At 40.7% G+C, this 15,567-nt stretch overlaps 1 protein-coding gene across 1 annotated transcript; it reads left to right on the top strand.

Annotated features, from left to right (window-relative positions):
- Window positions 1-7,198: 7,198 nt before the first annotated feature.
- Window positions 7,199-10,515, top strand: LOC107742512 (early growth response protein 1-like). The gene is made up of 2 exons (XM_016555514.1): window positions 7,199-7,809; window positions 8,533-10,515. The coding sequence occupies exons 1-2, from the start codon at window positions 7,602-7,604 to the stop codon at window positions 9,852-9,854; spliced, it is 1,530 nt and encodes a 509-aa protein (XP_016411000.1). The 5' UTR covers window positions 7,199-7,601; the 3' UTR covers window positions 9,855-10,515.
- Window positions 10,516-15,567: the final 5,052 nt, after the last annotated feature.

The raw sequence follows: 15,567 nt of genomic DNA, 5'->3' as shown, positions 1-15,567 counted from the left end.
CGCTGTCGCGTTTGTCATAAAGCCCTTTGTGTTCAGACACCAGTGAGACCAGCAGCTCTACATTCATCTTGCCTCGATGCATCTTCTTGGTGTACTTACTTCCTCTTCGTCGTTAGGTATCAATGTGTGCTCGGCAAGACCGTTTTGTGCTTGAGCGCCACCAAGTTGTGTTTTACTGTAACTTCAGCAGCTCCAGGCACAAAAGCGCCAATCTCATTGTTCGGCCAGTTTTTAACGCGCCGCGTCAAACAAAAAAAAATGAGCTTGAGGCGTTTTTAAAAAATGACGCTTTTACGCCTCGCGTTTTGCGCGACGGTGTGCACACTCACATTGGCGCCCTTTGTTTAGTCACGAGGCGTTAAACGTCGGCGATAATCGCGCGCGATATTCGTCCCGGTGTGAACAAGCCTTTAGTTTACCATAAATGCTTGTCAGTACATTCAGCAGTACATGTTAACCATATTTCAAAGGCAATAGAAATAATAATGACATTACAAATCAAAATGCACTTGAGTACCATTTAAATGGATCAAAAACACTCTAAAGTTCAACTTATTGCATTTAATTTAAATTTAAATTGAATTGTCATTTGATTGAAAAATAAGTAATTAGGCTTCCGAAAACATTACCTTCAGTTTGCACTTAAGTAAATTATTTTAAAGTGTGTTATTTCCATAATATGTACTATTTTTAAAGGAAAGCTAAAGTGTACTTATTTTTCACAAGGTTCATCGAGTGAAATACACAATCTCGGCATCAAAATTGGAAGATGAATGAAGTTATCTAACTAAATATGTTATGTAAAGTTCATTTAACCCCGTCGGCTGCTCCCACCGCTTTTTAAAACACAGTGACACCTGTGTGTAGGCCACTGAAGAGGTGTGCCATAAGAGATGTATGTTTTCAACTTTTTCATCAACAGATTTATTTTTCAGTGTGCTATCAAAACACAAGACACGGTTTTCCCATTAACAGAGAACCTTGTTTTATGAGTTCAAAACTAGAGCACATCCTATAGTGTTGCTGCTTATGTCTCTTCTAGCCTTCACCTTTAGGTTGCAAGTGCATTAAGATTGTCTAAGGGTTGGGTTGGATGGTTGGATGGTAACTTTCATATGGCAAATAGCGTTTGTTAATGCAAAAATATGAATGTACAGTTTAATATCAAAACCAGAGTGTGTCTCAGCTGCGAAATAGACCTTGATCAGTTTTTGGAGCGGTGGTTGGAGGGATATTAGTGGCATAATCCAAACAGCTGTCTCAAATCTGCATTATGATATATGCCTGCTAGCATCCCATAAAAACTATGCCATCTGAACAAAGGATGAATTTCTGAACATTATACTCTTAGCCAAGGCCTCCAATTCACCATTCGATCAATACTAACTGTATTTGTCAATTAATGCTCTGCTCCAACACCTAGAGCTGCCTTCCCAGACGGTATTTTAAGGCGTCACAGACTTGTTCCTGAAGCGAAGGCTGTTCCAAACAGTAGGAAGTGTATAATTATGCTGTCTTCTTGGATACCGCACAGCATTGAATGTGTCCTTCCTTCACACATAAAGCAATCCCAGAATACACTGCGAAAAGCTCTGTGAAAAATCCACAATTCATCCATTTTAAATATAGTCATAGGGAATAATGTGAAGTGCAATTCCACCATGCATGGCAATAACATCAATGAAAAAAAAAATCTAATGTAACCTGAGTTGCATCTTTCATGCACTTTGTGTGAGAAATTATATTCATTGGGATATGAGAGTCTTGTCCATAAAAAGTTTAAGATTGTGTTAAATCATGACTTGGGATATGACCCATATCTAATGAACTGATTGACCTGCAAATCCTTTCTGTATCCCATTAGAGACCGTGGACCTTTGCCTCAACATTATCTCACTGACCTATAGTGAACCACTTCATCAACCACCACTGAGATCCAGACTGGAGCTGTTCTGACAGGGCCTTCTGATTTATTCACTCTTTTGCCCAGGTTCTCCACTGCTGTTGTGCTGTTTGTCGGGACGATTCCGAGTTCACATCTACCTCTTGCTTGTCATCTTTCATGACATGCTGTGTTCCAATGGTTATGATTATTGTATGATTCTGGAACACTCCCCATTTCTGGCTGCAGATGCCATTGAGTTACCTGCAGGCAATCCTGAATCGACAAGATCCTGTGGTCTATCTTTCCAGCCTAACCTCACCTGACACTGTGTCCACTGGGTAGAGAGTAACAGGTTGATATACACAATGTATCTTGAGGAAAAGTAAACTTCTACAGACGAGAAACTCAAATGTGTTCATGTTTGGTTTTGGATTTAAATAGAGTTGTGTTTGGTAAGGCAAGCATCAATACAGTACTACTATTGCTCACACTTAGGATTAGTGATTTAACAACTCAAGCTCGTTGGAAATATGTGACTCTGACTGCATTTCTGCAAAAAAGTACCTATACAAACATTTTACTGAAACTTCCAACTGAAATGAACGCTAGTAGCAGTAAAACATTTGCTACTTTTCACACAAATTATGATTATAGGGGCAGATTATTGATTAATACAAAATTATTATCCATGCACAATACAATGATATGACCTCAAAACACTTTTACCATAGTGCATGATTGGCAAACTAATAAATTTTAACATAATCAGCTCCATATGTATGGCTTTTCTAATGAAGTAAACTTGCTCTGTAGCGCACCTGGTAAAGCATTGCATTTGTGATGCAAAGTGCTCAGGTACGAGTCCTGTGAAACGCATAATACAAGAGCTGAAAGACTTGTAGAGCAAAGCTAAAATGGATCCTTCAGCAGATGTGGTATGTTTATCTCACATTTGCTTTTGTTAACACTATCGGTTAACTTTAGGGTAGAGTTTAGTGTAGGTGTTATGTTATTTTTAAAGGGGACGTAGCACACACAGTTTCGGCCAATCTCATGTTAATCTTGAGTTCCTATATAGTAGTATTGCATCCTTCATATCTCCAAAGAGTCTTTAGTTTTATCAGATTTATAAAAGAAAGATACAGCTTTACGCTTCTCTCCGAAAACATCCGAGCTCCTGTGCCGTGGGCGGGGCTAAAGAGTCGCGAGCACTTACACGACTCTTTAGCTCCGCCCTGAAATACTCACAGAAATACTCCATCATACGTCCAAATAGTTTTTTGAAACTTTGCCCATGTTTAGCACGAGAATCCAACTCTTGAACAGTGTAAATAACTGAGAATGCATGAAATAGCATTATACCCCTCCCCCCTTTAAACTTTTGTGGGCACTCACCAGACATTTCATTTCTGATATAGAGCATTAACCAGCATAATAAAATGCTGCCACAGTCATGTTTAACTGTTTCAGAGAAAACTGAGTCACTGAACATTTCACTTTGAAACTGCCATGAAGTATTACAAAAAAAAAAAAAATTAATTACATGACAGCGGGCTGTTTATTAAATCTGCATCTACAATAAAGAAAAAATGATATCGCTTATAGTGCCTCTTTGACTTAAACTACAGCATATCATTAACATTTATGCATTTTGCAGAGGCCTTTATTCAAAGCAACTTACTTTAACTTTATTTTAAGTTCATGCATTTCCTGAGAATCAGATCCATGACCTTGGGATTTCTAGTGCCATGCTCTACTGTTTGTGCTACATGAACAGGGTGACAAAACACCATAGAGTACTTTTGACTTGGTCCAGGAGGAAAAAAAAACAAACTTCTTAACAACACCCTTTCAATCAACCAGAACACCGCTGCAACCATGTAGCAATATGTGCTAACCACTCAAAACTCCTTAGCCACACACAAAACACTATCATCATAGCTATGAGTTTAACATGGGAAAGCACCTTACATTTTCTTCCTAAAATGTAGTTTTGTACTACTAGAGAACATCCTTTAACTCTAAATAGACTATAAAAGGGAAATGTGGTAGCTCATGTTGAACTGCGAGCGGTGAAATGTGAAATATGAGCCTAGCAGAAATCTGTAAGTGTCTGTCTTCAAATGAATGTGGAATCACACCCAGTTAAAACTCTCAAACAAAAATCCAGCCGGCCGGTTTTACCACTACACTGCACTCCCAATTTGCACTCTGTATTACCCAAACACAGATGGAAAGAATACCGCATAAGAAACAACAAGGCAATGGTCCATTAAAAACTATACTAAACCATGCTAGTCATTCGGTTTCACTTCTCTGATGTTTCACACCAGCTACTAAAATTAGCTAGACGTTTATTCCACTGTAAATGGTTAAATCTTACTCATACTTCATACATGTGGCTTAACCATTCATGGTGAAAATCTGTGACTTGATTCCATCTTAGACTTTTTGAACCTTTTAGGCAGTTCTGTATATTTATTTAGATTAGCAAACTAAATGTGCAGCCGCTCTTTTCAGGAAGTCCCCTTAAATGTAACAGATAGGCCTCAGGTACTGGTCTTCTGACACATAGCTGAACCTCCTTTTGTTGTGCACATCAAACAGAGCACAAAGGCAGGCAATGACTCAGTTGGGGGCAGGTCTCAGAGACTGGCTTTCTGTCGCTGCCTCGTGGGCTCTGGTAATTGTTTTCCTGTCGCCTGTAACCTTCAGCTGGCTAAAAATCCCAAGAAGGCAGTGGCTTCATGGCATTTGTCATATTAATGACACAAATGCATCAGATGTCAGTTGTGCTTTAGGGCTTACATTACAGTCACGACAAACGCCATGGTTAGTGCCTGATGTAGATTAGTATGTAACAATTCTCAGGTTCGGTTGGGCAGAATAATGTAATGGAACATATCTAGAACCCATACAAATGTATATGTTAGTTTTCATAAACACACCATATGCACTACTGTTCAGAAGTTTAGGGTTTAGTTTCTCTTATGCAGACTACATTTATTTGATCAAAATACAGTATTATTACACTTTCAAATAACTGTTTTCTATTTGAGTGTATAAGTGTCATTTATTTTAGCTGAATTTTCAGCAGTCTTTACTCCAGTCTTAAGTGTCAAATGATCAAATGATGATGAAATCATTCTAATATGCTGATTTGCTGCTCAAAAAACATTTCTGATTATTATCAGTTGTGCTTAATATTTTTGTGGAAACTGTGATACATTTTTTTTAGGATTCTTGATGAATAGAAAGTTCAAAAGAACAGCAATTACTTGAAATATAAGTATTTTGTAACATTATAAATGTCTTTACTGTCACTTTTGATAAATTCAATGCGTCCCTGCTCAATAAAAGTATTAATTTCTTTCAAAAAAAATAAATAAATACTGACCGCAAACTTTAGAAAGGTAGTGCACACCAAACACATGCTAAAACTTGTTTTACTGCATTCTTTTGTACAGATTAAATTTAATATGAATTGACATCCACAACCTATTATAATTTCATAATGTGGAGTAATTGCAAATGGAACATGATATTTAGTGAGAAAATGTGTACATTTCATTTTATCCATTGAGAATTGGTGCATTAATGGCCTTGGGACCCAAGTTATGTAACCTTGATGAAAGATTATGTAAACAAACTTCTTATTTGAAAGGTGGATAACGTATACTAAATATTCATGCACAAGACCAACAATGTAGATTTAGAAAGTACATATAATCAGTTTTGATTCCAAGCTGGCTTTCTACACTTTTTTGGATAATTCATAAAAGTGAATAAAGGATTCAGTCTTATCAGTTGATACCCATATTTAAAACCATGTTTTCGCTAACTACTCTTCGACTAAAGTGATTCACAGCAATAAAGATTTACCCTGCTGTGTTGAAAGGCCTAACCAAGCAGAACTCAGATTGAGCAAACCCTTGTAAAAGGTTATTGAGCCAGACATATCAATACATTATCTCCTTCTTGCAAACACATTTATTGCAAGTGCTTCTAAGTCTATATATATATATATATATATATATATATATATAGCAAGACACTACTTTAATGGAAGTTAAAAATAGCCTGAAAAAGAGTTACACAGATAAATTCGCTTCTAAATTCTCATTCTCTCTATATCTCATAATGCCACTCTCCTTGATCAATACCCAGACAATAATTATTCTCAGGAATCTTTTCTTAGTTATCTTTTTGTCTGTTCTATAAATCAAAAGACACCATTACTTCATTTTCTCGCTCTCTTCGCTTTGCCATCATCATCTCGAGCACTCTGTACCACCACAACATCCATGATCTCCACTCACTTTTCTCCTGAAACTAGTATAACATACGCTGCTCTTTTGTTCCACCCGCCCTAAATCGTGTAATAGACTGTCATCCTGAAGCCAGAATAACACACACTGCTCTTTTGCTCCACCCTCCCTAAATCATGTAATAGACTGTCAAATACTCATATATCAGCCAGTCATCCTGTCTGCTCCTTGGCCACCCCCGACGGGCTCACCTTTATGTTGATGATGGAGATGGCACAGGTTGGGGGGGGAGGGGTTGGCAGAGGTGGGCGAAGGAGAGAGAGAGAGAGAAAGAGAGATAGAGCATCTCCATCAGGCTGCCAGCCAGAGCCAGTGATTAATTCCAGCAGATGCCTGGTATTTGCCTCTGAACGTGGGGGTGTGAAGTGCTCTCTCTCTCTCTTTCTCTGTACCCTGGCAGATCTTAATGAAATATTAACCAGCAGGAGATAGATCGAGTGAGCGAGGACAGACGCAGGCGTGGGCTTCGGCGTAGGTGTGGGGAGAACCGGCCTTTCATAACAAGGAAAAGGAGAAACCCCCCTTTCACTGCCAAGCGCCGAACAGCGCTACATCAGGAAACTCCAAATAAGGGCATGGAAGTGGAAACCCACCGGAATCAAGCCTTATGTAGTCACGACCTTATATGGCATGGCGGAGCGGGATCTTCCGGCCAGGGCTCTGCTACAGCGCAGACGGGAAACCCGAAAATTTAGCGAGACTTTTGAGCAGAAAAGGTAGAATTGCGCTTCTCTTTCTCTCAGAGAGACACTGCGCTTACCACGCATTGATTTGCTGTGGAGGAGGAACGGGCATCTCCCCTCCGTTTAATGCAAGGACTTAATGTTTAAGCTCCCCAATCTGCTTATTTCCTGTAGGCAAACGTCATGTGTCCTCCACTGCAGTGCCTAAATATGGGCTTCCTCCAGTCCAAATATGGACATCTACGTCACGGCAAGAGGATATATAAAGGAGTCGGGATTCTCTGAGCTGAGAAAGAGCCTAGAGAGCCCAAGCGATTCAGCTCTAGTGCAGACAGCTGATAGGCAACACGTTGCGATATATATATAACAAACACATTAAATAAATGTGGCAAGTCAATTCAAAACAACAACAGAAACAAAGCAGCGACCTAATTTGCTGAAAAAGTGAAAATTAGGGAATGATCAGAAGGGACATTCTGAATCTCAGTAATTTTTTCTGAGATAAAGTGGATTTGTTCTGCATCTTTGGACAATCAAAAAAGGAGAAGAGAAAAGACACCAAGAAGACAAACTGTGAGAGTGAGGAGATCAACAGAAAGAAGGAGAGACAGACATCGCAGCATCTTCACATTTGTCGTCCCAGAGGGGTTAGCTGCTGATCTCTCCAGCGCACTTCTCTCCTCACCGAGCACACTCCAGAGAGAGATGGCTGCAGCCAAGACAGAGATGCTCCTGCCTGCTCTGCAGATCTCCGACCACCTGAGCTTCCCTCACTCCCCCATGGATAACTACCCCAAGCTGGAGGAGATGATCATGCTGAACTCAGGGACCCCATTCCTCAATGCCACGGCACCTGAAGGCACAGGCTTTGGCTCTGGGGAGCCCAGCGAGCAGTTTGATCACCTTGCTGGAGGTAAGCACTAAATCCCTCTTGATTAAATTGCATGGTGAAAAAGCTGCATGCTGCTTTTATTCAGAGAATTGCGAGAGTTGTTTGCTTGTGCAAAAATGCAGTTGTTAATTATAATGTGTCTTTTATGCTTTATCTGGCTTTGTTTAAATGTAAACTTATACATTTAAGAGTTATTATAATAACATATTTTGAAATGAATTTGAACTGATGTTAAGTTTAAATTAAAATTTTAACCAAAGCTGACAGCAATCACTAAGTAGTTATTATTACTAAGTAAAATCATCTGAATGAATGAGACATTTAGAATTTGCAGAACAGCTTAATTTTAAACCCAATATTTGAATCATTGAAAGTACAGATTGAATAACTATAAGCTGTGCGAGTGGGAAAGAGAGATCAGGATGACAGTAATGAGAAAGAGAGCGCTGAGAGAAGTGCACATGCAGATGGTTTAGCTTGCGCTGGCTCTTGTCTCTGAGGGAGATCGGCAAATGTGTGTGTGTGTTTTGGTGTGGGGGGGTGCCCCTGCACTCCATCAGCACCTGCTGCTCTGTCTGAGATTGGGGGAAAACACAGTCTCGACAGCCAGCAGGACCCCCACAACTAAAACACCTTTGGGATCATTTATGTGCACTCAAATGAGCTCAAGACAATTTAGAGTTAACTAGCTGTGCTATGGTTTCTAATCTACTCTCTCTCTCTGTTTTGTGCTTGCTTTTGCAGACACACTTTCAGAAATTGCCATCGAGAAACCTCTGTCAGATCAGACCTACTCCACCCAACGGCTGCCCCCCATCTCTTACACGGGCCGTTTCACCCTCGAACCTGCCCACAACTGCAGTAACAGTCTGTGGGCTGAGCCTCTGTTCAGCCTGGTGAGCGGGCTGGTGGGCATCAACCCGCCCCCCACCTCCATTCCGTCCTCGAACTCTCAGGCAACTCCCCCCTCTTCCTCTTGTTCGTCTTCCATCCCCTCTTCCACTTCGTCATCCACATCCAGCGCCAACCTTAGTTGCTCCGTCCACCAGAGCGAGCATAACCCCATCTACTCAGCGGCTCCCACTTACTCCAGCGCCAGCCTAGATATCTTCCCTGAGTCTGGCCCAAACTTCTCCACCACAGTGGGCACCTCACTGCAGTACCCCCATTCATCATACCCCAACAGCAAGGCCTGTAGCACCAGCTTCCCTGTGCCAATGATCCCCGACTACCTGTTTCCCCAACAGCAGAGTGAGATAAACTTGGTGGCCCCCGACCAGAAGCCCTTCCAGACACAAGCGGGTCAGCAGCCTTCCCTAACGCCGCTGTCCACCATCAAGGCCTTTGCGACCCAAACCGGTTCCCAGGACCTGAAAAGCGTCTACCAGTCTCAGCTCATCAAGCCCAGTCGCATGCGCAAGTACCCAAACCGGCCAAGCAAGACACCTCCCCACGAGCGCCCCTACGCATGCCCCGTTGAGACCTGTGACCGTCGCTTCTCGCGCTCAGACGAGCTGACGCGCCACATCCGCATCCACACCGGCCAGAAGCCCTTCCAGTGCAGGATCTGCATGCGCAACTTCAGCCGCAGCGACCACCTGACGACCCACATCCGCACGCACACTGGCGAGAAGCCCTTTGCCTGCGAGATCTGCGGCCGCAAGTTCGCCCGCAGCGACGAGCGCAAGCGCCACACTAAGATCCACCTGCGGCAGAAGGACAAGAAGGTGGAGAAAGGCACCACTGCAGTCCAGAGCTCGGTTGCCAACATATCCATCTCAGCTTCCTCGCCAGTGTCCAGCTACCCCTCTCCCATCAATCCGTACCCCTCTCCGGTCTCCTCCTTCCCGTCCCCAGTGAACTCCTGCTACTCCTCACCGATCCACACTTCCTACCCCTCCCCTTCCATAGCAACCACTTACCCCTCAGCAACCAGCACCTTCCAGACGCAGGTGGCCACCTCCTTCCATACCTCAGTGACCAGCAACATCTACAGTTCTCCTGTCACCACTCCACTGCCCGACATGCAAGCCACGCTTTCCCCTCGGACATCCGACATCTGCTGAGACTTTTGTCACCCACCCCAGACCTCCAGGCTCTCCCTTGACTCAAAGGAACAGAAAGCATCAATGACTTCTAAGTCCCCTCTGCAAAAAGCACTTTTCTGCCCATGCTCCCAACATGGCTCGGTTACAAAACAGTCAAGGACTCAGCAAAGACTTTTGAAAACAAAAGGGATTTTTGTGTAGTTCTCTCCCTTCGAATCCTATCCTTTCAAACGAGGCATATGAGACTTTAAAATGACAAACAAAAGCAACAGGCTTCGGCAAGCCTTCCCTCAGACGTACTTGCGATGCAGAATGGCTAAAAGACATTAATGTGTAATCGAAGCCTGTGGGCAACAGGCTCAACAGAAGCTTGACTCGACAGGTGTACAGTTACAAAAGATGTTTGAATAATATACATAAGCTACAGTATATTGTACATGTGCCATGTTTCCTTTTTGTTTTTACTTTTTAGTACCATTGTTGTGACAGTTAATTTGAATATTTGCATTGTATTATTCTTGAGCAGGGCCATATTTTATAAGATACATTCTGTATTAAGTAGTAAAAATGCTGTGATAAGTTCTTGACCTTGTTTGACTAGAAGCACTTAAGTATTCTGACGCATGTGGAAGAGTGATGTTAGTTTCTCTTATTTTGTAAATATCATCCACTGGTACTATCTTTCTTTTTCTCAAATGTGACAATGAAAACCTGTTAAATGGAGGGGGAAAACATCAGAGAAAAAAAATCAACCACAAATCTTCAATTTTTTTGGTGCCTTTTTTGTGAAGCCTTGCAGATGTTTGACAGATATCAGCGTGTGGATGCATTGCATCTAGCCTTAAGGTGTAATGGATTTTGTTTTCTCATTTCTTTTTTCTATATTCAGAAAGTCATTTCAAGTAAAGAAGGGAAAGGATTTGAGGGCACTGCATTTCTTTGGGATGTAAGCAAAAAAGAAAACTATAAACTATATTTTTGTAACGGAAATGTACATATCTACATCTTGAGGAGTTGGAATGCTGTAGTTACCTACTGAGTAGGCATGGGATTTTTTGTATGTTATTTACATGCGGTCCATTATTTTTATTTTGTATTTGTGTTTGTTCGAAAAAGTGACTGTTTATGGCTTCTAAACACATTGAATGCGCTTAACTGCCAATGGGATATTTGGTGTACACGATATCCTTCAAGAACAGAACTATAAATAAAACCTAAATATATAAATATATATGTTGAATCTTTGTCGTGCTTTTCATCGCTTAGCAACAGGTTTCAATGAATATTGCTTTATAGTGTGAACACACACACACACACACACACATACACACCACTGCATATTAAAAAACAATTTATTGTAACACAGTATTTTATTAAAAGCCATTAGTCCATGGTCTCAAGTTACAGAATTTAAATTATTACCAGATTTTCTCATACACCTGACAGCATAAATTCATAAAATGTTATGTGATTAAAATGACAGAGTAACTGATTGCAATGAATAATTTCAGTAGCTCAGATTAATAATGACAACGTTTCATCCTCAAACAGTGTATGTATTTTTAAAATAATGAATTTATTGTAAAGTTTTACAGTTGCTTTGATTTGAAAGCATCCATGCTTTCAGTTGAACAAGTCGTCTTCCATAAGAAAATATATCAAAACTGCAATATAACCTAGAGCAAAATAGGAAAAGAAAAAACGAGAACAAAATTAATAAATAAAAACTTGACATCAAAAATATATGTACTGATGCGTTCTTTTGTTCTGAAGTTCGGCAAACTGAGAAGCCAATCATGGAGTTGATACGGCAGATCAGATTGTCTCTCTTTATTACTTATCAAAAGAGCTCCTGGGCGTCATGAGAATATGTTATCAAAAGATAGCATGTACGGGCTTCTGCGCTTGGGGCTTAATTATACATAGATAGCAATCTTGTAAAATCAGTCGACACTAATAAGACGCCCTTGTAATGGGCTTCCGTGTCTATTGAGTTTGTCAGGGGGAAAAAAGTCTCAATATCGAAGTTGCTTTTAAGAGTAAGGCAGCTTTTGCTCTATTGTATGTTTTACCTTCCTACATGAATGCCTTTGTAAAAGAAAAATAATAATCTGCTCATACCAATTTATCTGCCACCAAAAAGATCAAATGAAAAAAACGCTCTGTTTCTTTCCACCCTGGCATCTGTATACACTTTGTGTGCTCGTTATAGCTTGGTCTTGATGGGAAGGATACAAGTTGAACAGATTTAATGTGACAGAAGCAGTGGGAGTAAATGTAAATGTGTGGCATGTCAATACATTTCTTTCTTCATTTTCATAGTAAAAAGCCAAAGACCATAATGGTTGATTATCTTATTACTGCATATAAACATAGCCATATGGGTGAACAGATTAGAAAGTAATTAGATGATTTTCTCCCATCACACTGATTGTGAGACCAATTGAAGCTCTGCTTAATATGTTAAAATCTCAGACTTTTAGGGTGTGTCAGCAGCCCTGGGATGGTCAAATTGGCCTGTTTGTGTAGGGGGACTTTCCCAAACTATGAGGCAATATCAGCCCAAAAGATGAAGCCACAGTGCAGCACCAGATTACCAGAAAGATTTTTATACACTACAGCTTGAAAGGAAGGAAGTCTTGCTGGTTAACATAAAAGTTCATGCAAAAATATTAAAGCTCTGGGTAGAGATACAAAAATGGTGCATCAGCATCACCAAAGCCAAAATCTGAATATGTCAATGTGTGAATACATTCCATAATGTATTCACACATATCAAATCGAGTGATTTTCCATAAACTATGCTTTCAAGCTGGTTAAAATATAGTAAAACTACTATCCAAGTAAATAAAGATCTACTGTAGTATTGTTTACAAGCTCTCCTCTATTCATTCATTTTTTCACTACAGGCTATTTCAGAGGCAGAGCTCTAACACATTGATCTGCTCTGAAGCATCTGTGATAACAAACCCCAATCCCCACATCTGTGGTCATTTCAGAACGGTGTGAGTTTCATATTCAACAGGCATCACACAGGGCTGCACTAGTCGAGCGCTAGCAGCATCTGAAGACTCCGTAGGGGAGACCGTCCCACAACAAGTTTATAGCCAACTTTGTGACAATGTGCCCCTCGCACCCAACTTTACAGCAGAAAAGAGCTCTTTCAAGAGCGCTGGATGTGTTGATAATGTTTTCCCTTTGCTGGCTTTCGTAGCGACTTAGTTGCTTTTGCTTATATCAAAGTCGACCGGCTGACATGGAGGCCTCGCTCAGTTTTGGAGAATGACAGCCATGGAGACGGAGGAAGCGAGATGATGCATCGCTCTTTTCCCCACTCGTCGACTCACAATAAAGCCACCTTGCCAATTCTCCCACGAGCCTCCACTTCAGGGCCTCTGCCTGTTAAAATAAGTGTTTGTTCTCTTATTCTTTTTGGACCTTTTTTTGGAGGGTGTGGGGAGGGAAAAAATGAAAAAGAAAAGAACGAAAGACGCTAGTGCTCATTCTCATTGTCTATCACTCGATCCTTGCACCCAGTTAACTGGCATATGTTAATAAGCTCCATCCATTTCTGATGCAAGGTCCATATGCAACTCTTTCCCTCTCTCGTTCTCTTTCTCTCTGTCGTTTTCTCCCTTTCATCCAACTACAAATGCTTTCTTATTGCATCTTTGCCCTCAGGCCTTTTAAGATCCCTTTTTGAAATATGCTGTTTGATAAGCACATCATTGGCTAAGTCCCCACAGTGATTAGGGCTTGACTTTAATGTGCTGGCGACAGAGAGAAAGTGAGAGAGAGAGAGAGAGAGACAGCGCTAAAGAAAGAGAGAATTGAAAGAATTGATGATGTTGAGGCACAAAGCTTTGCACTTCAACTCTCAAATCTGCTCACCTCTTCACAGATGAAATGCAGGAGGGTACGTTTTCACCCTTTAGATCGTCTCTCACCCCTCTGTGTAACAGCAGTGTTATTAAAAGGATTAGGTTTCCTGATTATTTGAAGTATATTATGGAAATTATTTCCAGGGCATACATCGTTTAAGAACTGCTGATTAGACTAGATTTTAACATTGTTTGAAGTACATGTATGACTTTGAACTCTGATGTTCTGTGTTGCTACACTTACAGTTGCTAGGGTGTCTAGGTAGTTGCTAGGTGGTTCTTTAGGTTTTCTGGATGTTCGCTATGTCGTTGTTATGGTGTTATGGGTTGTTCCCATGGAATTTCTAAGCGGTTGCTAAAGGGGAAGTTGCTAGCACGTTGTTATGTGGTTGCTAAGATCTTCTGAGCAGTTGCTAGAACACTGCTATACTGTTTATAGGTGGTTACTAGGGTGTTCTGGTTGCTAAGATGTTCAGAGTGGTTGCAAGTACAATGCTAAACAGTTGCTAGGGTGTCTAGGTAGTTGCTAGGTGGTTCTTTAGGTTTTCTGGATGTTCGCTATGTCGTTGTTATGGTGTTATGGGTTGTTCCCATGGAATTTCTAAGCGGTTGCTAAAGGGGAAGCTGCTAGCACGTTGTTATGTGGTTGCTAAGGTCTTCTGAGCAGTTGCTAGAACACTGCTATACCGTTTATAGGTGGTTACTAGGGTGTTTTGGTTGCTAAGATGTTCAGAGTAGTTGCAAGTATAATGCTAAACAGTTGCTAGGGTGTCTAGTTAGTGGCTAGGTGGTTATTTAGGTTTTCTGGGTGTTCGCTATGCTGTTGCTATTGTGTTCTGGGTTGTTCCCATTCAATTAGTTACTAGAACATTGTTATGTGGTTGCTAAGGTCTTCTGAGCAGTTGCTAGAACACTGCTATACCGTTTATAGGTGGTTACTAGGGTGTTCTGGTTGCTAATATTTTCAGAGTGGTTGCAAGTACAATGCTAAACAGTTGCTAGGGTGTCTAGGTAGTTGCTAGGTGGTAATTTAGGTTTTCTGGATGTTCGCTATGTCGTTGTTATGGTGTTCTGGGTTGTTCCCAGGGAATTTCTAAGCGGTTGCTAAAGGGGAAGTTGCTAGCATGTTGTTATGTGGTTGCTAAGGTCTTCTGTTGCTTGAACACTGCTATACATTTGATAGGTGGTTACTAGAGTGTTCCAGTTATTAAGAATGTTATTAAGATGAGTGATTGCAAGTGCAATGCTAAACAGTTCCTGATTGGTTTCCAGGTGTTGCTAGGTGGTTGTTAAGGTATTCTGAGAGGTTGCTAGAATGCTTCTACACAGTTGATGAGTGTTCTGGTTGCTAAGATGTTCTAAGTGGTTGCAAATACATTCCTAAACAGTTGTTATGGTGTTCTGGGTGGTTTCCAGGGCATTGCTAAGCAGTTGTTAAGGTCTTCTTGTTATTCCGTATACGGTTACTTACTACACCAAGTCAAAAAATAAATAAATAAATAAAGTTTCTTATGAAAAATGATATTCTGCTCTCTATATATGGTTTGGGTCCCTCCTTCAATGTAAATCTGTCATATGTTTTCCAGTTTAATTGTTCACCAGGTAAAAATGATAACTTTGCTTGCTTTCAAACCTCAAACCACACAAATTGATGTATGAATCAGGTAATATTGTAAAGAAGGTAGTGATGTTTGCATTACCAGCATCACTTTTATAACTAAGCAGTGTTTATTTACTGGTTTAATATATGCATACTTGTGTTACATATCAGAGCTGCAGTCATTGACTTTCACTTTCCAATTTTCTTGTCCCTTGGTAAGCACTTATATCATTCCTTCCCTGATGACAAA

This window comes from Sinocyclocheilus rhinocerous, unplaced genomic scaffold (assembly GCF_001515625.1).
Source record: "Sinocyclocheilus rhinocerous isolate Xijiao unplaced genomic scaffold, SAMN03320098_v1.1 scaffold70, whole genome shotgun sequence".
NCBI lineage: Eukaryota > Metazoa > Chordata > Actinopteri > Cypriniformes > Cyprinidae > Sinocyclocheilus > Sinocyclocheilus rhinocerous.
This window is presented reverse-complemented; position numbering and strand designations above follow the sequence as displayed.